Consider the following 22,379-nt stretch of genomic DNA (forward strand, 5'->3'; position numbering starts at 1 on the left):
GAGCTGGAAATTTCTTAGTGTTCACTCACAAGCTCTCTGGCTTGGTTTTTGCAGTCATGTTTTCTCTGTCCTGCCGCCTCTTTTGGACATTGTTTCAGTGACCTAACCTGACTTGTCAGTAATGCCTTGTGTTTGCAAAGAGTGGTTGTATTTGTCAGCTCAGCCCCACCCTGGGTTTCAACAGGAAGTGGGTGTGTGCTTGAGCCTTTGAGAGGCTTTCTTCCTTGTCCTTGCAGGATAGTGAGGACTGCAGTTTTCAACAGTTGTTGTGCTTTTAAGAGTGAGTGAGTGAGTGAGTGAGTGAGTGAGTGAGTGAGTGAGTGAGTGTGTGAGTGTGTGAGTGTGTGTGTGTGTGTGTGTGTGTGTGTGTGCAGTTACAGGATCACCTCATGTGGGTCCTGGGACTCAAACTTGGGTCTTTTGGAAGAGCAGCGAATGCTCTTAACCACCAAGCCATCTCTCCAGCCCACTGTGATACTTTAGATGTTTTATTGTACCAGCTTGGACTGTGGTAAGACTGTTGTCTACCAGTTAGATGATGGTTTGATTTTTCAATGAACATTGGTTTTTGGAGGGGAAGGTATTGAGGTGGGTATTTATCCAAGGTCTTAGGTAGTCAAGGATGGCCTTGAATTCTTACCTCCACCTTCTGAGTGCTGAGAGTACAGGCCTGTGCCCACACTCAGCTGATAAAACATACTGAATCTGATTGAACAGATTTAAACATTTTAAACAAGGAAATTTGCCTTTTGCAAGAGGAAACTACAACATAAACGTCTTGTTTGTCCTCTTGCAAAGCACTGTTAACTATGGACAGTGGGAAAAGTTGAAGTGAAAGCAGAAGTCGTAACTGCCTCGACACAGCATCCCCACAGGTTCCTGTCCCCTCTGCTGTGATCAGTACTAAGGGCTGTTTCAAAGAGGAACTGCCTTGAGAAGCTCTTTCCTGGTGATGCCTATGGTTGTGCCTCATAACAGTAGGAGTCTGTAGGTGTTGTCCATGACCTTGGCTCACTCTCAGATGCAGCATTGTTTGTTTATCCTAACAGCTCAAAATGACTATCACTGCCGTTAGGGCAGTCGGTAATTAGCAGGGGTTCAGAGTATGGACTACAGATTGTTGCTTCCTCTTCCTCTCACACGAACATTCCTCTACCCCTGACCTCTGCATCTCCCCACAACTACCCAATGATGTTGAAAACAGAATTGTGGAAGTTCAGAGAGCAGAGCTGGACTTTTCCCTGACCAAATGTGATATGTAAATATTCCATGCTAATCTCTAGTGTGCACACTTGAAGAGTCTCTTCGTTTGAGGGAGACCTGGAAGACCCTCTCATCCAGCTTCACTTTCAAAATATAAATCCCATCATGGTGTCAGTGTCCAGACTGCTTGGTACACTGCCAGTCCTGGCTAGGGAGGGAGGGATTTGTGAGATTTTTTATTTATGTCTGGACTTAGTCCTCTAAACTGAAAACTGCTAGGGGTAAATATGAGGATAGCTTCTAGATCTGTCCTGCATATTTGGAATTGGTCCAGAGCTACCTTTTTCTTTTGAACTTCTTCAGGTATTATATTATTCCCTCAGATTGGTCTGGGTCCCTCCTAGAGTATCAGTAACTTGACCCCAGTGTTCTCTCGGGAATATGTTTTGGGTCAGTTGTGTAGAACACGTGGCTGTTGACGGGGTAAGGGGGTTGTAGCAGCTTAGAAGCAAATGCAGAAGTCTTAGAAGTCAGAGACTGTGAGGAGCAGGCGTTGGCTGAGACAGGGTCTTGCTGTATAGCCCTGGCAGGCCTAGTACAGCTTGCTACGTTTGCCCGGGTTGGCAAACTTGAGCTCTCAGTGATCTTTGCTGCCTCAGTCTCCCCCGGAAACAGGTGTGTACATGTCTGGCCTTGACAATTCTCAAAGATCATTTAGCTTAGTTCTTTTATTTTGTAGTTGAGGAGGAGACTGAAACCTACAGAATTACAGCTTTCTTGGGAGGGGGGGTTGTTTGGTGTTGTTCATGGTAGTGGTGATTAGATCTAGGGCCTTAGGTACATGCTAGGCAAGTTCTTTAACACTACCACTGGGGGCTGGAGAGATGGCTCAGTGGTTAAGGGCATTGCCTGCTCTTCCAGAGGTCTGAATTCAATTCCCAGCAACCACATGGTGGCTCACAACCATCTGTAATGAGATCTGGTGCCCTCTTCTGGCCTTCAGGCATACGTGTAGGCAGAGAACACTGTATACATGATTAAATAAATCTTCAAAAACAAAAACAAAAAACATTTTACCCCACTGAGCTATAGCCCCAGCCCACATCTTTGAGAGCCTCTTTGGAGCTTCTCGCAGGGGAGCACAGCTAAAACAGTCCTGGTGCTTATCTCTGGGATAGGAGAAAGCATACAGCTTTGGGAGGACAGGCATGAGGCTGTGAAGGAGTAAGAGGACACTTGCCTAGCCAGCCTGATCAGCAAGATCACCCTGGCAATCAGTGGGGAGATGTCTCAGCCAGACCGCCCTCACATCCTGCATCCTTGATTTAGATGGACGTAGATGTTATCCAGTTTGACCTCTCGGTCTCCTTTCCTCTTCCTTTTTTGTGAAGCTGGGGATGAACCCAAGGCCTTAAACATGCTATATTTTTAATTGAAAAAAAATTATGTGTATGGGGGTTTTGTGTGCTTGTATGTCTGTGCACCTCATTCGTGCCTGGTGCCCTTAGAGGACAGAAGAGAGCATCTGAAACTGGAGTTACAGATGGTTAGTAACCGCCATATGTGTGCTGGAAATTCAACTTAAGTCCACTGGAAGAGCAGCTAGTGTGCGCTTAACTGCTGAACCATCTCTCCAGCCCCTAAGTTTTTATTTTTAATTATGTATGGGGGTGTAGGTGGGTATGTGCATATGTGTATGTGTGCAGATGGATGCCCATGAAGTCTAGAAAAGGGTGTTAGATCTCCTGGATCTGGAATTGCAGGTAGTTGTGAGCTACCTGATGTGGATGCTGGGAACAATTCAGATCTCCTACAAGAACAGTATATGCTTTCAACCTCTGAGACATCTCTCTAGCCTTGTACATATTATCCCAAGCCCCTCCCAATTTATTCTCATAGTCTAGGAATTCCTCCCTCAGTATGCCTGACAGCTGGTCATCTGAAGGTTGGGAAGATCATAATTTTATCTAAAGAGAACCCATTCTGCTGTAGAGCGGCTCTAGTTATAAAGAACTAGAAGAATTGAAATTTACTTCTCTGTAATTTTTATATTTTTGACAGTTTTAGTTCATTTTCTATGTATCAGCTCTCAAGATAAGACTGTCTCAAGTCCCCAGATTAGCAAACATTGCTCTGTCATGTTCTTTTCAAGGAACATATGACTGAAGGGCTGGAAAGAGGGCTCAGTGGGTAAGAGCTCCTATTGTGCAGGCATAAGGACCCAAGTTCAGATATCCAGCACCCATGTAAAAAAGCTAGGGTATGGTCATGCATGCCTGTAACCCCAGCAATGCGGGGTAGAGACAGGATCCTGGGGTGCTCACTGCCAGCCAGTCTAGACACACTAGCATCTTCAGGTTCAATAAAACACTGACTCCAGGGAATAAACAATAGAGGATATCTGATGTCTGTGTGTACACCTGCACACTCACTTGTGCATTGCGCACACACACCTCCCCAATAAAGAAAAATTAATATATGACTGGAAAAGACATTTACTGATTCCATTAGAAACAGGGCGTTTTATTCTTTTCCTGTATTTAGAATGTTAGCCTTTTTTTTTTTTTTTAATAATGTTGGGGATCAAACCCAGGGTCTAGTGTACGCTAGCCAAGTGGTCCGCCTCTGAGCTGGGTCCCCAGCCCTCCTATCTTTTTCTTGACCGAGAACTACTTTTTTGGCTCTCCTTACTCTGTTTATATTTCTCTCCAGCACTAACGTTTAAGGTTTCAGTGACACTTTCACTAAAGGAGCACACTTGTTATCCCTCTGTTACTGTAGCTGTGCCAGGCAGTAGGGAAAGAGTTAACAGGTGGGGCTGATGGGCTAGACTCACTCCTGGAACCTCTCTGGTTTCTCAGTTCCTAAGTGCTAGCTGGGATATGCTAGGTCTCCGAGTCCGCTCTCTCCTGAACCTGTGAAGTTTCTCAGTTCATCTTCTACCTCCAACCTTTGTAACCCCTGTGTGACCTTTGTCCTTGTATTAGAATGATCTGGCTAAAATGTGAATTTCAGTGGTTCTTCAACAGCCCGTGTTCTCCCAATTCCCCAGTAAAGTAGTACTTGTGATGGTGGAGGAGCCTTCCTAACTAGAGTTCCGTGAGAGAATGAAAGCCTAATGCCACTGGGCACCTGTTGTGTGTGAGATATTAACTTCTCCGGGGCATCTACAGTGGCACTCCTTATGTACAGTCTTGAGGGAAATTGAGAAAACAGTCACTCCAATCATTTCTTTTGGTCTGGGGCTCAGCTGAGGAGCGCAGTTGTGAAAGACTGGAGGAGAGTGTGCTGTATTTCAGGAGGTCTAAGAGGATAACGGGCAGCTTCAGGGGAAAACCCATCAACTTCATTGAAGGCTGGGCTTTCATCTTTACACTTTTTATGTGAATGCTGCATTCAACTATGTAATATGTCCACGGTTTACAGTGTTTTTAAATATTTATCAATGAATAGAATTCATTCAGTAGGAAGATTTGCCTAGGATCTGTGGAACTACAAATAACTATCCCCTTGCTTTAAGCACTAGAGAGGGAATTTTAGATACATTTTTCAGTGTCTGTAGGAAAATTGTTGAGGATCACAATTATGAGATGTCAGAGTCAAGAGACCAACCCAAGTATGTCCTAACTCCAAAACCCATGTATTTTCTAATGGCTGAAGTCTGTTTACCATTTCTGAGTTTATTGTCATTCAAATGTAGGATTTTTTTTCTTTCTGTAAAATTACTAGTGTGGTTCGGGTTATGCATAATTTCATACTTGTTATACAGAAAACAACCAATCCTTGATTATCTAAAAGAAAAACGAGCAGTTGGTACAGGTAGTTCCATATAGAAGAGAATCTTGTCCCTTTTTAATGTCTTTGCCTGCATGCGTGTCTGTACACTCTGTGAGTGCAGTGCCCTCAAAGGCCAGAAGAGAGCGTCAGATCCCCTGGAACTAGAGTTAGATAGTTGTGAATCACTGTGTGGGTGCTGGGATTAGAACTGTGTCCCCTGGAAGAGCAGCCAGTGCTCTTGACTACAGAGTCTTATCTCCAGCACAAAAAATGTTTTTTGTTTTTTGGGTTTTTTTGTTTTGTTTTGTTTTGAAACAGAGTTTATGTAGCCTTGTCTGTCCTGGAACTTGTTTCTAGATCAGACTGGCTCCCAACTCAGACACTACCTGCCTTACCACCAAAGTGCTGAGATTAAAGACACAGGGCACCATACCCAGGCAAAAGAGCCATCCTTTTAAAAGAAATAGCAGACCTTCTTTTCTGATTGTTTTGTCTTTTTTTTTTTTTTTTTGGTTTTTCGAGACAGGGTTTCTCTGTGTAGCTTTGTGCCTTTCCTGGAACTCACTTGGTAGCCCAGGCTGGCCTCGAACTCACAGAGATCCGCCTGCCTCTGCCTCCCGAGTGCTGGGATTAAAGGCGTGCGCCACCACCTCCCTGCTGATTGTTTTGTCTTGATGGATATTAATATTACTTTTCAAAAAAAATTTTTTTCTCACCCTTGTAATTCTATTTATTTATTTGTCGTTTTTTTGAGACAGGATTTTTCTATATATCCTGGCTGTTCTGGAACTGCCTCTGTAGACCAGGCTGGCCTCGAATTCAGAGATCCGCCTGCCTCTGCCTCTGCTGCAATTAAAGGTGTGTACCGCCGCCACCGCTGCCACCACCACCAGGCTTTGTCTTTTTTATTTTTAAAAATTTATTTTACATGTATAATTTTTTGGTGTGTGTGTGTGTGTGTGTGTGTGTGTGTTGCACTGCACACACATGTGAAGGTATCAGAGGACAACTTGTTTATGTGTGTGTGTTTTGCCTACATACATGTAGATGTACTTTCCGAATGTCTGGTAGCCATGGAGGTTAGAAGAAGGCATCAGATTCCCTGAGACTGGAGTTACAGATGTGAGCCACCATGTAGGTGCTGAGAGCCAAACCCAGGTTCTCTGCAAGAGCAATAAGTGCTTGTTTGTTTCTCTGTGTAACATTGACTGTCCTGGGACTAGCTCTCTAGACCAGGCTGGCCTTGAACTCACGGAGATCCACCTGCCTCTGCCTCCAAGTGCTGGGATTAAAGGTGTGCACCAACACTGCATAAGTGCTTGTAGCCACGGTGCCACCATCTCTGCAGCCCCAGAAGTTGGTTCTTTGCAGCATGTGGATCCCGGGGATTGAATTTAGGTTATCATGTTTGGCAGCAACATGTTGACTCACTAAGTCAACTCACTGGCCCAACACTCTTCTGTTTTTAACCTCCTACCTCCTTTCTTGTTCTGGATTCTTTTTACCATGATCTAGAGTCATTAATGTGTTATTAACGTGTAAAGTGTGCATCTTTGTACCTGATACCATTTGCTGTAAGTAGAAGACGGAAAGAGTTAAACTGGAAAGTCTGGAGTTTGGGTTAAAAACCTATTGGGTCAAAGGAGGATCTTAATAGAGATGTGGAATGGAAGTCATTTCCTAAGACAGTGGACAAGTATTCAGGAAACACCTCTGTACCCCAAAGATAGGCACAGCTGCCACACAGTGACCGTTAGGGAGGTTCAAAGTTAGAAGCAAACAGCTGGTTCTTTTAGTTCCTAGGCTATTGCTGTTGGTGACAGGAAATCTTGGTCCCCAGGCTGCTGGCTTCCTGTTTTATTTTTACTTGTAGCAGATCAGAATGTCCATTACAAGGAGCAGCCTGTTCCAAAGGGTCCCACTGCCTCTCTGTGTGTTTGTTAGTTTGGATGTTTTGTTTTGGTGAAACAATATGGTGGTTTGCTTTTAATCTCTGCAGTGATTAGCTTGCTGTAAGCATTTTGTATTCACAAGCAACTGTCTGGTGATGAGCTGGTGTTTTAGGATTTGATGTGAGTAAACCTGATTCCTCCTCTTCTTCTTCCTCTTCTTCTTAGGAATTTATAGTTGAGTTTCTGTAGTTGCCTCTGTGCCTTTTAATTTGATGTAAATTTGTCATTTTCCCTAGCACAAAAGCTGTTAAGACAGTTTAGATTTCTTTAGATTTTCCTAAGATATGAAAACAAGACCTGTCCACTGTGACTTGACTGCTGGGATCATAACCATTTTCTCCTTAAGTTAGTAATGTAGGAATTTGGTAATCTAAATCTAAAATACTAGCTCCATGTGAGCCTGAAGTGCTGGCATGTCCGGTGCAACCTAGAGAAAGCGCTGAGCCACCAGAAGGAGAAACAGTAATGGGAAAGTTTGTGCGTCTGTTCCAGACACACGCTACAGGTCTTGGCCAAGTGTACAGGATTCAGTAGAGGAGCATTGGGTGGGAGAGAGGGCCAGGGAGTCTTCAAACACAGTTGACTCAGCATCCCGTGTGACATACTGAACATGTAAATTTTTCCTTGATTTTCCTTCATTCCGTCAATTTACAGACTACACTTTGGTAGTGTTAATAGATCCTGGCATCTAGTGTTCAGTTGTACATTAACAGTCATCATCCAGGAAGACCTAGAGAAGTTGTATTCAGAGGCTTATCGGTGGAATTACTGTTGGCAGCTGATTTCATTGTGAAGATTATCAGATGAAGGCAAGGCTGCCTTTGTTTTTTTCTTTTTTCTTGAGAAAAAGAACTCGTGTAGTTCAGTCTGGCCTTGGACTCTAGCTGAGAAGGTCTGTGAACTTTTCATACTCCTGCTTCTTATTCTACCCAAATGCTGGGGTTACAGGTGTGTACCACCATGTCAAGTTTAATGCCATGTTAGGGTGGGGGCTCAAACCTAAGATCTCATGAATGCTAGGCAAGTACCATATCAGCTAGGTTGCATCCCTAGCCACAGAGGGATGTTTTTGAACCTTGTAACTGGTGACCTAGAATCTGATCTGGGTTGGTTGTGGATACCCCAAGGGTCCCATGCCTGCTATTTTCTTACCATGCCTCCTTACCTGGAGGACTCTTATGGGTTAGACTCTTACTGGTTTTCGATGCCTCCATGACGTCACCAGTTCAGAATTTCTAAACTTATAGCAGGATTCTTTAGTAAACCTCAAAAAGGTGGGATGCTTAAACTAGAAGATAGGTAGGGGAGTAAAGAATAAACAGTAACGCCGGGCGGTGGTGGCGCACGCCTTTAATCCCAGCACTCGGGAGGCAGAGCCAGGTGGATCGCTGTGAGTTCAAGGCCAGCCTGGGCTACCAAGTGAGCTCCAGGAAAGGAGCAAAACTACACAGAGAAACCCTGTCTCGAAAAAACCAAAAAAAAAAAAAAAAAAGAATAAACAGTAACAACAAACTGTTTCAGACCAGAGCAACCCCAGAAAGGAAGAGGAGAAGACTCACACAGCCAGTGTGTCTGGAATCTCTGGTTGAGTACTGCTTTCCTGTTATTTCTTTTTTAGGTTGTTTTTCATCATTGAGAACATTGCCTGAAGCAGGTCCACCATGCCGTTAGTAACCAGGAACATCGAGCCAAGGCACCTGTGCCGTCAGACGTTGCCTAGCGATACAAGCGAGCTGGAATGCAGGACCAACATCACCCTGGCAAATGTCATCCGACAGCTGGGCAGCCTGAGTGAGTGCCTTGGAGAGCCTGTGCTTTGCCCTCAGGGGTCGTTGGTGCTCTTTATTTAGTCTCCCTCTCTTCCCTGTTCCTATTTCTCCCCCATCTGCCTTCCCTAGGTAATATGAAAATATATCCCCTGCTCTCTCCCCAAAGAAGGGCTCTGTTTGTGGTTCATCTTCTCCCCTCTCCCCTCTCTTCATCCACCACCACCCTCCACCTGCTTCACAAAGAAGCTGAGGGAAGGTGGCGGGCAGGAAGGCCTGCAGCAGAAACTGCAGATGCAGTGACAGAGCAGAATTCTCTGTGTGAGGTGGGAGGTGCAGAGCGGTGTCTGGGGTCAGGATTCTCCTGTAATTAGATGAGCTGTTCCATGTAGCCTGACTTTGCTGAAGCCTCCCATGTGCCAGCAGTCTATCTCCCCAACACCCCACCGTGATCTTCCCAAAGGGAAGTAAAGCAAGCATGCACTCACAGAGATTCTGGCTGACGTGTCTGCCCTGGGACACATTTAATTGTGCTGCAAGCCCCCAGGTCCAAGATCAGGGTACAAATTACTTCTGCAGTCTCTGGAGTATGAGGAGTTTCACAAGCTGTGTGGACACACGGTGACACAAACGGTGGCTGGAGCCGTTCTTCTCTAGGAGGAAGACAGCAGTTAGCCCGGTCTGTTTGGGAGTTGAGGGAAATCCAGATATTTATATATAATTCTTTAATTGGCTAAATGAATGAGACTGCCTTGGGTGGGGTATTTGCATGTGGTTTGGATTCCGTTCTGAATCAAGCTGATGTTTGCTTGAAGCTGAGGTATGGGAGAGGCAGATGCTTGGACTCGCCCTGCATTTGTCTAGTGCTACCCCAGCTCCCATAAGCACCTCTGTTGAAAGGCCACTTTAGTGATCTTCCGTAGAAAAGGCATTTCATGTGCATTGTTAACAGCACTCACTGCTCTTAGTGAAGGCAGAGAACTATCAGACAGCCTGCATCCCCCCACTAGGTAGTGATAGGCCCTACCTTTAAAGGAGGAGCCCAAGGAGACACAGCTCTGTGACCAGATGATGTATGGAGTCTGAGACTCCTAAGCCTCCACCTAGCACAGCGCCTGTCTCAGTTGATCCAGGGCTTAGTGAACCCTGACTGGGAGTGAGCCCATTGCCAGCGCCTGTCTTCACAGACCCCGGGAGCCGCACAGCAGCAGTGAAGCCCAGGGAAGTGCAGACCTTGCTGCTTCCTGCCTTCTCCGAGACCAGAGAACAGCCAGCTGCTTCTGCTGCTGCCGCTGCTGGCTCAGCAGCGGTCCTGGCCCTCTCAGGTGTTTTCCAGCATGGATGAAGGCTGTTGTGGGCCTCCCCACTTGTGATCCAACCACTCCTCCTGAAGCTCCTCTGAGGGCCAGGGTCAGCTTCTACCTGAGGAAACAAGAGTTCATCACACTAGGGCGCTAACTGACCCTCTGCTCATCCAGTGAACATGGATTGGATATATTTTATATGCTTGATGCTGTGAAGATACAGAAATAAGAAGAGATGGCCCCTGACTTCCAGGAGCTCAGAATCTACCAAAAGAGATACGAGAAAATAAGTCTTGAGGGGAGAGTGGAGAGAGGGGAGCTCGTATTTGTTGATGCTGTTTTATGCCGTTTCAATGAGATGTTGATGTTGCTGGAGGGCTTCTCTCCAGGTTCCCCCAGCCCCGCAGTCCCACAATCCACGTATAAAATAATCACTCAGACGCTTATATCACTTATAAACTATATGGCCGTGGCAGGCTTCTTGCTAACTGTTCTTTTATCTTAAATTAACCCATTTTTATAAATCTATACCTTGTCACGTGGCTGGTGGCTTATCAGAGTCTTGACATGCTGCTTGTCCTGGCGGTGGCTGCAGTGTCCCTCCCCAGCCTTCTGCTTCCCAGAATTCTCCTCTCTCCTTGTCCCGCCTATACTTCCTGTCTGGTCACTGGCCATCAGTGTTTTATTTATATAGAGTGATATCCACAGCACTTTCCCTTTTCTTCTTTTTTTAAAAAGGAAGGTTTTAACTTTAACATGGTAAAATTACATATAACAGAACAATTATCGAGCAAGAATTACAGTTACAATATTAAACAAGATGTCCTATCTTATATTTGTGAGTTTAAGGTTTTATATCTAACTTATCTTTTATCATAACTGAGGAAATTACAACTATCTAGTCTTCAACCACATCAAAGACCTGAGAAGGAACATAATGGTACCTGAGAAATAGTAGATGGATGTAAGCAACTTTCGGGAATCTTGTAAGAGTAGACCAAGACAGCTGGCAGCCTGGACAGTCACCTAATGTTTCTCAGCATGGTTGGTGCATTTAAATTGCCTACAGGCCTAGAGTATCTGACAGACCATTTTCAGAAGCAGGAATTCTGAAAGACCATCTTACCCTGTCTTGGCAGAGTACAGTGGTCGCTTTCCTTGTGTCCCGCTTGTTCAGAAAGGACAGCATTGCATTTGTACTGTCAGCCATCAAGGCAAAGGCAGTTCTTTGCCCAGTAGGCCATTTTGTGCCAAAAAGACAAATTTCCAAATGGAAATGTCTTAGAAGCCCAACATTCTCTCGGGATCAATTGGTGCAGCCAGGAGCAATTGTGTCTCACGTCAACAGAATTTTAAGTTATTTAAATGCCATATTCTCTAGGTCTATGAAGTGTTTGAAGATTACCTATCTATCTGAAATATATCTATGTATACCTAGAAGACTTAACTAACATGGCTACAAATATGATTATCATCGATGACTAATTATTAATCTATTTCTTAATTATCCATTACCATTTTAAATGAGTTACATAAACATAATACCTCAAACAAGAATAGAAATATATATATACAGTATAACAAAGTTAACTTCAAGTTTGTATCAATAAACTAAAATTTATACCAATGTAAAACATTTTAAACATAAACTAAAATCTATACCAATGTAAAACATTTTAAACAAGTTGTTCTTTAAAAGTAAGTTCATTAATCTACCCTTTTATCTTATCATCTCTATATCCTCCTATATATCTATATCATATTCCCTTTTATTTTTTAGAAAGAGATCACATTGATAATCAACCTGTTTTAAATAAAAATATTGGTTTTTCTCTGTCCCACACCAGAGGGCTCTTCTGATTTGGGACACAAGAATCTCTTAACCATTTTTTTTTTAAGCAATATGTCTGGGTTTAGATGGGGAGTGAGCCAATTCCACTTCTAAAGCCAGCTTGGTATATTTGGGAATTTGGGCGTAGCATCTCTTACTACTTCCTGCTGGAGGGGGGCGCTGTATCTTATGGGGTAGTCCGTGAGGCTGTATTGTGTGAACCAGTTGCCTTGAAACCGCTCTGGATGTTGGATCATCTGGGCCATGGTGTCATCGGAGACCTTTCAGGGGGTCTTGGCTGGTGAAACCTGATGTATCTTAATCTGGAACAAATCCACAGCCTCTGGCTTTCTGTGGAAACAAAAGCAGAACTTCTTTTCCAAAGCAATATATCCTTAAATCCAAATTTTGAAGTCAAGGTACCTTTAAAATATACATTTTGGCATAACTCAACAGCTTTTGCAATCAAATGTTTTTCTTCAGTTACAAATATCAAAGACAACATAATCCAGATTCTCTGTGTGGTAGCCATCTTTACGTGGCTTATTTTTTATATTACCTTGAGCCTATTGCTTTAAACTGCACCACTCTAAGACTGAAAAGGCGCTGTGGCTGCTGGCTCCGCCCACTTCAGCTTCCCAACATGGCAGTGGTACATTTTCTGCCAGCTCTGGGAGTCATCAAGTCTCAGAAATAGTGGGTCTAAGCTTTTATCAAAGTAGCGTGTAGCCCAGAAACCTCTTTTTTTTTTTTTTTTAAATACTAGTAAAGACTAAATCTACCACACAGCTTAATGTACTGCTGGCAGACACCTCATTTCCGCCATACTGCTGGTCAAACGCACACGCCAGGAACCCGCCAGTGTTCAAACCTGCGTTTTGCGGCGTCTAGCTGCCCCTATGAGACAAGAAGCAGGAACCTGGTTTTGGCTCTGTTTAGAATTGGTTATTAAATATTCTCAGGTTTAAGGTGGAAACTCGAGCCGTTGGGCGCCATTTGTTGCTGGAGGGCTTCTCTCCAGGTTCCCCCCAGCCCCGCAGTCTCACAATCCACTTATAAAATAATCACTCAGACACTTATATCACTTATAAACTATATGGCCGTGGCAGGCTTCTTGCTAACTGTTCTTTTATCTTAAATTAACCCATTTTTATAAATCTATATCTTGTCACGTGGCTGGTGGCTTACCAGAGTCTTGACATGCTGCTTGTCCTGGCGGTGGTTGCAGTGTCTTTCCCCTTCCTTCTTCCTGTTTCCCCAATTCTCCTCTCTCCTTGTCCCGCCTATACTTCCTGTCTGGTCACTGGCCATCGGTGTTTTATTTATATAGAGCGATATCTACAGCATGTTGATGTAATTTCGTTTAATATTCTACAAGTCTAGGAAGTTGTATTCCCATTTTTCAGATGAACAAATGAAAGCTCAGAGATATGAAATAACTTTCCTAAAGAAAAGCCAGTAAGACTCAAGGTACTCATCTATTACTTATTTTTGTATTTACATACTTTATCCTAAGGCTCAGGTCGAGAGCCTTATGGATGTTAAGCACATGCTCTACCACAGTTACATCCCCAGCCCCAAAGTGAATATTTAAACTTAGCTAAGAGTTACTTGCTCTGTCACTAATTCCATCCCTACCAGTGGGGTCTTTGTTGACTTAACCTAAATATATTTAATTAAATTGAATTAGTTAACTAACTTGTTTTTTGAGACAGGGTCTCACTATATAGCTCAATCCGGCTTCCCATTTGTGACCCGCCTGCCTCAGCTCCCGAGTGCTAACATTACAGCCGCCATGTGAAGTTTCAGGTGAACGATTGCCCAGCCTCCCCTGGCCTCCTTTCAGTGTAGATCTGTCCTGTAACCAACAGTGGTGTGCCTAGAACATACATCTCACCTTTCCTTTCTGTATTTCTGAGCTTGAAAATGTTTTATTTTGAGACAGGGTGTCATGATGTAGCTCAAACTGGCTTGGAACTCACTGTGTAGCACAGGCTGCCCTTGAGCCTCCCAAATGTTGCAGCACTATTCCTGGTTCTAATTTGGAATTTTGTTTGTTTGTTTTTGAGACAAGGTTTGCTGTACTTCACATTATCCTTTTTCTAGACGTGTAGCTAAGGATAACCTTATACTCCAGATCTTTCTGCCTTCACCTCCTAAGTGCCAAGACTACAAGCATACCACCAAGCCTAACCTAGCCTTGGAATTTTTCAAAAGTTGTCCATTAATTTGTAAACAAATTTTTCCTGCTCATCTTTCTCCTCTTCCTCTCCTACCACTGAGCTGTATCTATACATAGCTCTTTTATTTTTATTTATTTATTTATTTTTTAAGGCAGTGTCTTGCTAAGTTGCCCAGGCTGACCTTGGCCTCAGTCTCCCAAATAGCTAGGATTATAGGTGTGTGCCACTGGCCCAGCTTAATAAATGTTTGAAAAGTACATTTTTTTTAAAATCTTCTTTTGCTCCTCACGATGGCATAATGTAAATTCTTTGGCCTGGCGGAAAGGCCTCTTTAAGCCCTATCTTCCTTTCCACTGTTCTGTATCCATCTTCTCCGATTTTACACTATTCAAATACAAATTCTGTGCAAGTGGAGAAGGGAGGACCAATGTGATGACCCTGTGGGTAAAGGTGGTTGCCGCCAAGCCCAGCAGCCCAAGTCTAGTCCCTGGAGCCCTCATGGTAGGACAGTCTAATGTAGCCCCTGCTGGCCTCAAATTCATCATATAGCCCAAGGATGATCTGGGATTTCCAATCCTCCCACCTTCATCTCCCTGTTGAAGGACTACCAGCATATGCCATTATGATGCAGTGTTGGAAATCAAACCAACCCAGGCTCTGCTTGCTGGACAAGCACTCTACAACAGAACCAGATCTCTGGCTCTGACTTTATCCTATTGAGATGCCATACTTCGGTTTCCAAAATTCCAGTAGTTTTTTTTTTACATTTGAATAATAGAAACCGTCAAATCGCTGATTAGAATTACAGTTAGAAGTTCCTCTAAGTGGGGGCCGGAGAGGTGGTTAGGGCGCTGACAACTCAGTTCCCAGCACCCACATGTCACCCAACAACTGTGACTCCAAGATCTGACCCCTCACAGACACATGCAGGCAAAACACCAGTGCACATAAAATAAAGAAATTTAAAAATAAAAGTCCCTCAGGGGCTGGAGAGATGGCTCAGCGGTTAAGAGCACTGGCTTCTCTTCCAGAGGACCTGAGTTCAATTCCCAGCAACTATCTGGTGGCTCACAGCTGTCTATAATGAGTTCTGGTGTCCTCTTCAGGCCTGTGGGCATGCATGCAGACAGAACACTGTATACATAATAAATAAATAAATTTTTAAAAAGCAGCTCCTCTAAGGATGATTGTGACGTCAGTTTAAGTTTCTCTCTCCTGCTGTCCTTCACGGCTGGTTATGTCATGCAGGTGAGAACGCTGTTTTCTGAGATTAAACTGAACACCATCATTCTGAATTGGGGTGGGGGTTTCCCTAAGCCTAGAATGTAGGGTATTTAATGGTCACACTTGGTTTTGATTTTGCTTTTGTCACAGGGTCTTGCTATGGTTCCTGGGTTTCACTGGAACTCAAATGTTCAAGGGATCCTACCCCTCAGCCTTGAGTAGCTCAGGGAGGATTCCATGCTGGCTTAGATAGCTGAACTCTTAAAAATGGAATCGTGACTGAGCAATAAGAAAGAAGTTCATTTTAACAGCTTATTTAATCTTTCTAGTAGCTTGGTGAGGAGGTTAGAATCACGATCCCCAGTTCACAGGTGAGACTAAGTTTGAGAGATTGTGACTTCCTATGACGTACACAGGGGCTGGAGAGATGGCTTGGCTGTTAGGAGTATTTGTTGCACCTAGATCTGGCGGTATACTCCTTTAAATCCCAGCACCCCCAAAGCAGAGGCAGGTGGGTCTTTGTGAGTTTGAGGCCAGCCAAGGCTACATAGTGAGACCCTGTTTCAAAAAGACAGGAAAATGAACAAAGCAGAACACTTGTAGTTCTGTTTTTGTTTTTATTTTTTCGACAGAGGATTTCTTTTTCTAGCTGTCCTGGAACTCACTCTGTAGACCAGGCTGACCTTGAGTTCACGGAGATCCTCCTGCCTCTGCCTCCCGAGTGCTAGGGCTAAAGGTGTATGCCACCACTGCCTGGCCAACACTTGCAGTTCCTACTGAAAACCAGAGTTTAGTTCCCTACACCCACATGCTGGCTCACAGCCTCCCGTAGTTCCAGTTCCAGGGGGTCTGGCCCCCTCAGCTGGCCTCTGTGGGCACCCACATGTACATGTGCATGCTAACATGCAGAAACACACACAGGTAAATAAAAATAAATATTTTACAAAAAGTGCCAGGCGGTGGTGGCGCACGCCTTTAATTCCAGCACTCGGGAGGCAGAGGCAGGCGGATCTCTGTGAGTTTGAGGCCAGCCTGGTCTCCAAAGCGAGTTCCAGGAAAGGCGCAAAGCTACACAGAGAAACCCTGTCTCGAAAAACCAAAAATAAATAAATAAATAAATATTACATAAAGTACACTGGCATAACAGGAATAGCTGAGGCATAGGCCAGGTGTAGTGGTGTGCACCGTAATCTCAGCACGGAGGAAGAAAAGGATGAGATCTTGACAAGTTTGAGGCCAGCCTGGTGTACTAAGTGAATTTGAAACCAGCCAGGGGAACGCAGTGAGACACTATCTAAAAATAAAATTCTGAGACATAACAACCCAGGTCTTCTGATTTGAGGCCTGCTACTTTTTCCATTTTCCATAGTGTGATTCTGAGTGTGGCCAGGGCCTAACCTGATTTTACAGTGGGAAGAAGAGCCTGGGGGCGGGGCACACACCTTTACTCTCAGCACTCAGGAGGCAGAAGCAGGCAGATCTCTGAGTTCAAGCCCAGCCTGGTCTACAGAGTGAGTTCTAAGACAACCAGGACTAGACAGAGAAGCCCAGTGTGTGTGTGTGGGGGGGGGGACAAAACAGAAAAGGAAAAAAAAAATAGGAAGAAGAGAAAAGCTGGGAATGTAGTTTTAATTCTACCACTTGGAAAGCAAAGGCAGGCAGATCTCTTGAGTTGAAAAGCACCTTGCAGGCTCTGGAGAGAAACAACCTTGTGTTGTCCATGATTACATACTAGATAAGAAATTACTTAGTAGAATTTCAAACTGAGATAGTGTGTCTCTAAGGGACCGAGCTTATCCACACCCCACAGAGAGGCGGAGCTTCTGCTAATGGTGAAAAGGCCACTTTACATTCTCTAAACTCAGGCTTCCTGGTCTACACAGCAAGTTCTGGGCCAGCCAGGGCTACATGGTGACACCCTGTTTTGAAAAGAGAAAAAAAAAAAGGTACTAATTTTGTATTTTGAGGTCCTTTTTGAGATTGTTTTTGTTTTTCTGGGACAGGGTTTCTCTATGTTGTTTTGGAGCCTGTCCTGGATCTCGCTCTGTAGACCAAGCTGGCCTCAAACTCAGAGATCCGCCTGCCTCTGCTTCCCGAGTGCTGGGATTAAAGATGTGCGCCACCACGACCCGGCTCCTTTTTGAGATTTTTTTTACCCGATGCCACACTGTCACCGTCTTCTCTACTAAGGAACAGAAAATCTGGGTCCTTTCTTGGAGACAGAGAGACAGGTTGGCTTGTGTTTTTTCTTTAATGCCAAAGCAGTTGAAATTTTGCTTTTGTTTTGTTTTGAGACAGCGTCTCACTATGTAGCCCTGGCAGGCCTTGAACTAACAGCAATTCTCCTTAGCCTCTCAAGTGCTTAGGTTACAGGTACAAGCCATCATCGTTGGGTATGTTTAAGGTTGGTTTATTTTCCATGCATAATGCTGTATATTTCTTGGGTTTTTTTTCCCAAATACAGTTTTTCATTACTTGGTGGAGCAGGAACATTGTCATATCAACAACAGAGATCGAGTAGGATCCTCTACACACAGAGCAGCAATGCAGCTTGTTGGCTGTTTAGAGTCCTTTGAGCTCAGGCATTCCCCTTGGTTGGTGCTGCATAGGACCTTGCAGTATGCAGTTAGAAACCCCTTATTGACTTAAATTCACCACTAGTTCACAATGCCCTTGTTCTCTGGTTCCACTGGAAAGGTTAGCTGTAGTTTACCCTGAGGGCGTGGCTTGGCCTTTCAGACTGGGTTAGCCTAATTCCCCCTCAGATACATACTAAGCTTAGAAGCTTTAAAAAAAAAATGAGAACTTACTTTAAATAGGTCTCAAAATATCTTTAGGTTGGGCAGTCACTTATGTTTGCCTTTGCTTTGTGAGTGACACTGAGATGATAATTTATCCATTCCTACCTCTTTCCTCTGTTCCTAGTGAGAAAGGACCTTGTGGCTCTGAATAACGATATGGCGGTAGTGCCAAATTGCTGTTTCTTTGGTTGCAAATTCTCCTTGCATTCAGGGTTGAAAGTCCAGAACTCTTTTCTTGTTTTAAAAAGCGAGACATTGTGGGAAAAGACCAGTGGTGTGTTGTTTTTTTAGGGAGGGCTTGAACGTTTCAGCTTTTCACTTGCTCCCTGGGGTGTAGATTTGAAGGATTGTAACCTAGAGCAAAGACTTTGAAAGTTGTGGGTTAGAGGACGTGAGGTGACCTTTGCCCGCTTAGAAGCAGTTCTGCATCTCTGTGTGGGGTGTGGGCAAGTTCAAGCTCCTTGAAGATACCCTATTCTTGGTTTTCAGTGGACTTTTGAAATTCTACTGTGGAAGTAATTTCTCATCTCGTGTATTAATCATGGACACCTGGTAGCTCCCCTTACCTCTCAGTCTGCTCTCCAGCCGTTTTACAAGGTGCTTGACAGACTGGGAAGGGGCTAAGAGCCAGGGACAAAGGTTTGCATCCACTGTCTGCTCTTCCAGGACTAATTTGTTGACATTGCACCTTTTGATTTTGTTCATCCTGCTTTGAATTTCGTGTTTGTTCAGAATTTGCCAAGAAGGTTCTATTAGTTACAGACACACAGACTGCCCAGGCTATGGCGAATATCTCTTTCTCCAAGGACAAGCATGCGCATGTGTGTTTGGTGGATGATACACTCTTTAGTCACTGGGTTTGTGTTTCTGTCATTCCTATGCACTAGTGACTTGGTATCTTTGCTCTTTCTAGGTAAATATGCAGAAGACATTTTTGGAGAGATTTGTACTCAGGCAAGTGCCTTTGCCTCCCGGGTAAACTCCCTTGCGGAGCGGGTTGACCGAGTCCAAGTTAAAGTCACTCAGCTGGATCCCAAGGAAGAAGAAGGTAAGGAGGCGGAGCCGGAGCTGCAGGCTCTGCTGAGCAGGGTCTGAGAATTCTGCCCCTGGTTTGTTAAAAAGCGAGGGGCGAAATCAGAGAGGCTGGTACAGTTCTGCTTTGAAGCAACATAAGCCTGGGCGGGGTAAAGAAACCTTTTTAGTTCTACCACACCCCACACTCCCTTTCGCCCATTCCCCAATTCCCTTGTTCTCAGATCTCCTTCTCTCGGTACTGTTTTATTACCATAAAAGTACTTGGAAGGTTTGTTTCCCCTAAAGCGAGGCCTGTGAGATCTGGCCACATAGTAAACCTTTGTGCCGCTTCTTTCTGTCCGTCCTGACATGGCTGGGCTGCTGACGGCCTGTGGGCCTCCCCGGAGCGGGAGGGGAAGAACCTGGTGGCAGCCGGCCGGCTGCAGCCAAGCAACGAAGCAGCTGAGGCCTCTCTGACTAGTGTGACTCAGGGTTTGCTCAAATCGCCTGTCGTCCATTTCCTAACGCCCTCTTCCGTCTTCTCTCAGTGTCACTACAAGGAATCAACACTCGAAAAGCCTTCAGAAGCTCCACTATCCAAGACCAGAAGCTTTTCGACAGGAATTCTCTCCCAGTGCCCGTCCTAGAAACCTACAACAGCTGTGATGCTCCCCCCCCTCTCAACAATCTAAGTCCTTACAGGTAACAGCTCTCTCCCCTGTTGGGGACGTGTGTGATTAAAACCACTACATTGTCTAAAATAGCTAAAGAAATGTGTGTATCAGAGGCTCTTACCGAGCTTACTGTCTACCGCAGAGGTGCTTGTGGCCGCAAAGACAGAGTCACTGTTTGGTCTCTGAAAGGCATGCAGCATCTACTAGAGGTGGAAAGTTCGCTGTAACGTCGAATGTGCAGAGTTTAATTTGGTAAAAGCAAGTCCATCTGGATTCCATCCAAGGAACTGAGTTATTACTGAAGCAAAAGGACTTGTTAGCAGGCACTCCTGCACTCTGGATTCCCAAGGGCTGCATTCTAGCAGGGCTTCCACTTACAGGGAACACTGTAGATGCCCAGATGTTTGGGCAAGTTAGTGGGACTGGCCTCAGACTGGCTGCTCTAGGCTCAGAGGGGGCCTTCCAAAGCAAAGGGTAATTGGCATCCTTCCCTGTGGGTGTCAGTCTCTTCATTTTGGACACCCTTTGGATATTTTCCTTTGCAAGGACCTACCTTGCTGTAGATAGACATGGAAAAGGAAGGTAGCTTTAAAAACACTTAGAGTCCTCCCCTCTGGTGATTTGATAATGTTGTCTTCATGCACAGGAGTGGATAGTGAATATTTATTTTGCTTGTATGCATAAATAACTTTGGAATAGGTAAAAAGTAATTACAAGTAACTGGAGGTGGATGCTGTCTATCAGACATGGGTATACTGCAAAGCTGTGTGTATGTGTGTGTGTGTGTCTGTGTGGGTGTGTCTGTGTGTGTGTGGGGGGGGGTGTCCCCGTCCCTAGTGGATTCAGGGACTCTGGCCTGTTCAGAGAACCTCAGATGGGAACAGACAGAGACAGAGACACACAGAGCAGAGGCTCAGAGTACCTTGCCCTTTGTTACTGGTGTATAAAGTAGTCATGGTTGCCCTGTGGCTGTCAATGGGTTGGTCTGACTGAGATTGTATGGTTATGTGACAGAAGGGTTGATGTACTGAAGGAGGTGTCCTACAGCATCTGTATGATGGGATAGAGGAAACAAATAATACCAAGACAGTTTACCTTTCAGAAACAATATTTTATTTTTTAGATACAAAATACAAGAAGAATTAATATCTCCTTTCAGTTATCTAATCTTGGTCTAACAGAAAGAAGCAATGTTGTCTCTAACTCAGAGCAAGATTTAGTTAATATAGAAATTATTACTTGTCAGAGCCTGGAAAGATAGTTCAACAATTAAGGTCTTCAGAAGACCCAAGTTCAGTTCCCAGCACTGGCATCATGTAGCTCACAACTGCCTGTAACTGTAGCTTTAGGAGATCTGACACGCCCTTCTGGACTTATGTATATACATACATACACAGAGACACAGTACACATAAATTAAATGAAAATAAAATAAATCTAAGATTTTTTTTTTTAAGGAAGTATTAGTGTTTGATTTAGAAGTGTATTCTGTGTGTTTGGAAAGACAAGTAGAATTGCCTTTCAGGAGATTTAATTTGTTTGCTTTTATTTATTTATTTATTTATTTATTTATTTATTTATTTATTTATTTATTTATGTTTTTCGAGACAGAGTTTCTCTGTGTAGTTTTGGTGCCTGTCCTGGATCTTGCTCTGTAGACCAGGCTGGCCTTGAACTCACAGAGATCTGCCTGCCTCTGCCTCCGCCGCCGCCGCCGCCACCACCACCACCACCTGGTTTGTTTGCTTTTATTATTTTCTTTGTTTGTTTGTTTTTGGGGATAGACTACTAGACAGCATCTCTCTAGTAGTCTGTTCTCCCTCTGTGCAGTCCTGGCTGCCATGGAACTTGTTATATTACACCAGGCTGGCCTCAGACTCAGCCTTTTATGGTTTTTTGTTTTTTTTTTTTGCATGTGTGTTTCTCCTTTTGACAGGTTCTCTCTACATGCCCTAGGCTGGGCTTGAAACGATGCTTCTCTCCCTGCCTCCTGAGTGCTAGGATTATAGACATGCACCACCAATCTTGGCTTCCAATTTTGTTTTGTTGTTGTTTTTGTTTTGTTTTGTTTGTTTGTTTTGAGACAGAGTTTTGTTGTGTAGCCTTGGCTGTCCTGGAACTCACTCTGTAGACCAGGCTGGCCTCGAACTCAAGATATCCACCTGCCTGTGCCTCCCAACAGACCTTGTGGTTTTCATTCAAACAGTTGGCCGATGTGTTCAGTAGTTCCCCTTGGGTTAGTACTGGACACTGAGCTGCCCTAGAAGGGAGCAAGAAGTAGCAGTGTGCTGGGTTCCTTGTCTGTGTGTAGAAGAGCAATTATACACACAGACATGAGTGCACAGGTTTCAGATGGGTGCAAAGGCCTCAGTGCTTCCTTCCTACAGAGTCCTGGAGAATGGGTAGGGAAGCGGAACCAGTGGCGGAAATCTCCTTAGAGGTGCACAGTACCCATATATCTTTAGGGAACTGTCTGTGACCTTGCAAGTGATTAGAAATAATCAGACTTCCTGCTGCCCTAGCCTGTTCTTACCCTGACCATGCAGATTACTGTATGGGAATTGAAGGTATGGCAAAGGTTTGTGAGGAGTAGGGGGCACTGTTCAGAGCCATTGAGAATCCCATGTGGGAGAGGAAATAGGCAGTCGATT

General features: G+C 44.4%; 2 protein-coding genes across 4 annotated transcripts in view; one reads left to right on the forward strand and one right to left on the reverse strand.

Moving 5' to 3' along the window:
- Sytl1 (synaptotagmin like 1) overlaps positions 1-22,379 on the reverse strand; it is a 268,723-nt gene that overhangs the window by 187,389 nt on the left and 58,955 nt on the right. The gene's annotated exons all lie outside the window — the stretch shown is intronic.
- Wasf2 (WASP family member 2) overlaps positions 1-22,379 on the forward strand; it is a 79,693-nt gene that overhangs the window by 47,333 nt on the left and 9,981 nt on the right. The window contains exons 2-4 of the mRNA XM_028888138.2: positions 8,551-8,723; positions 18,955-19,089; positions 19,604-19,757. Of these exons, the coding sequence (XP_028743971.1) occupies positions 8,594-8,723; positions 18,955-19,089; positions 19,604-19,757 (419 nt within the window). The 5' untranslated portion in view covers positions 8,551-8,593. The remainder of the gene's footprint in view (positions 1-8,550; positions 8,724-18,954; positions 19,090-19,603; positions 19,758-22,379) is intronic.

This window comes from Peromyscus leucopus, chromosome 2, assembly GCF_004664715.2.
Source record: "Peromyscus leucopus breed LL Stock chromosome 2, UCI_PerLeu_2.1, whole genome shotgun sequence".
Taxonomy (NCBI): domain Eukaryota; kingdom Metazoa; phylum Chordata; class Mammalia; order Rodentia; family Cricetidae; genus Peromyscus; species Peromyscus leucopus.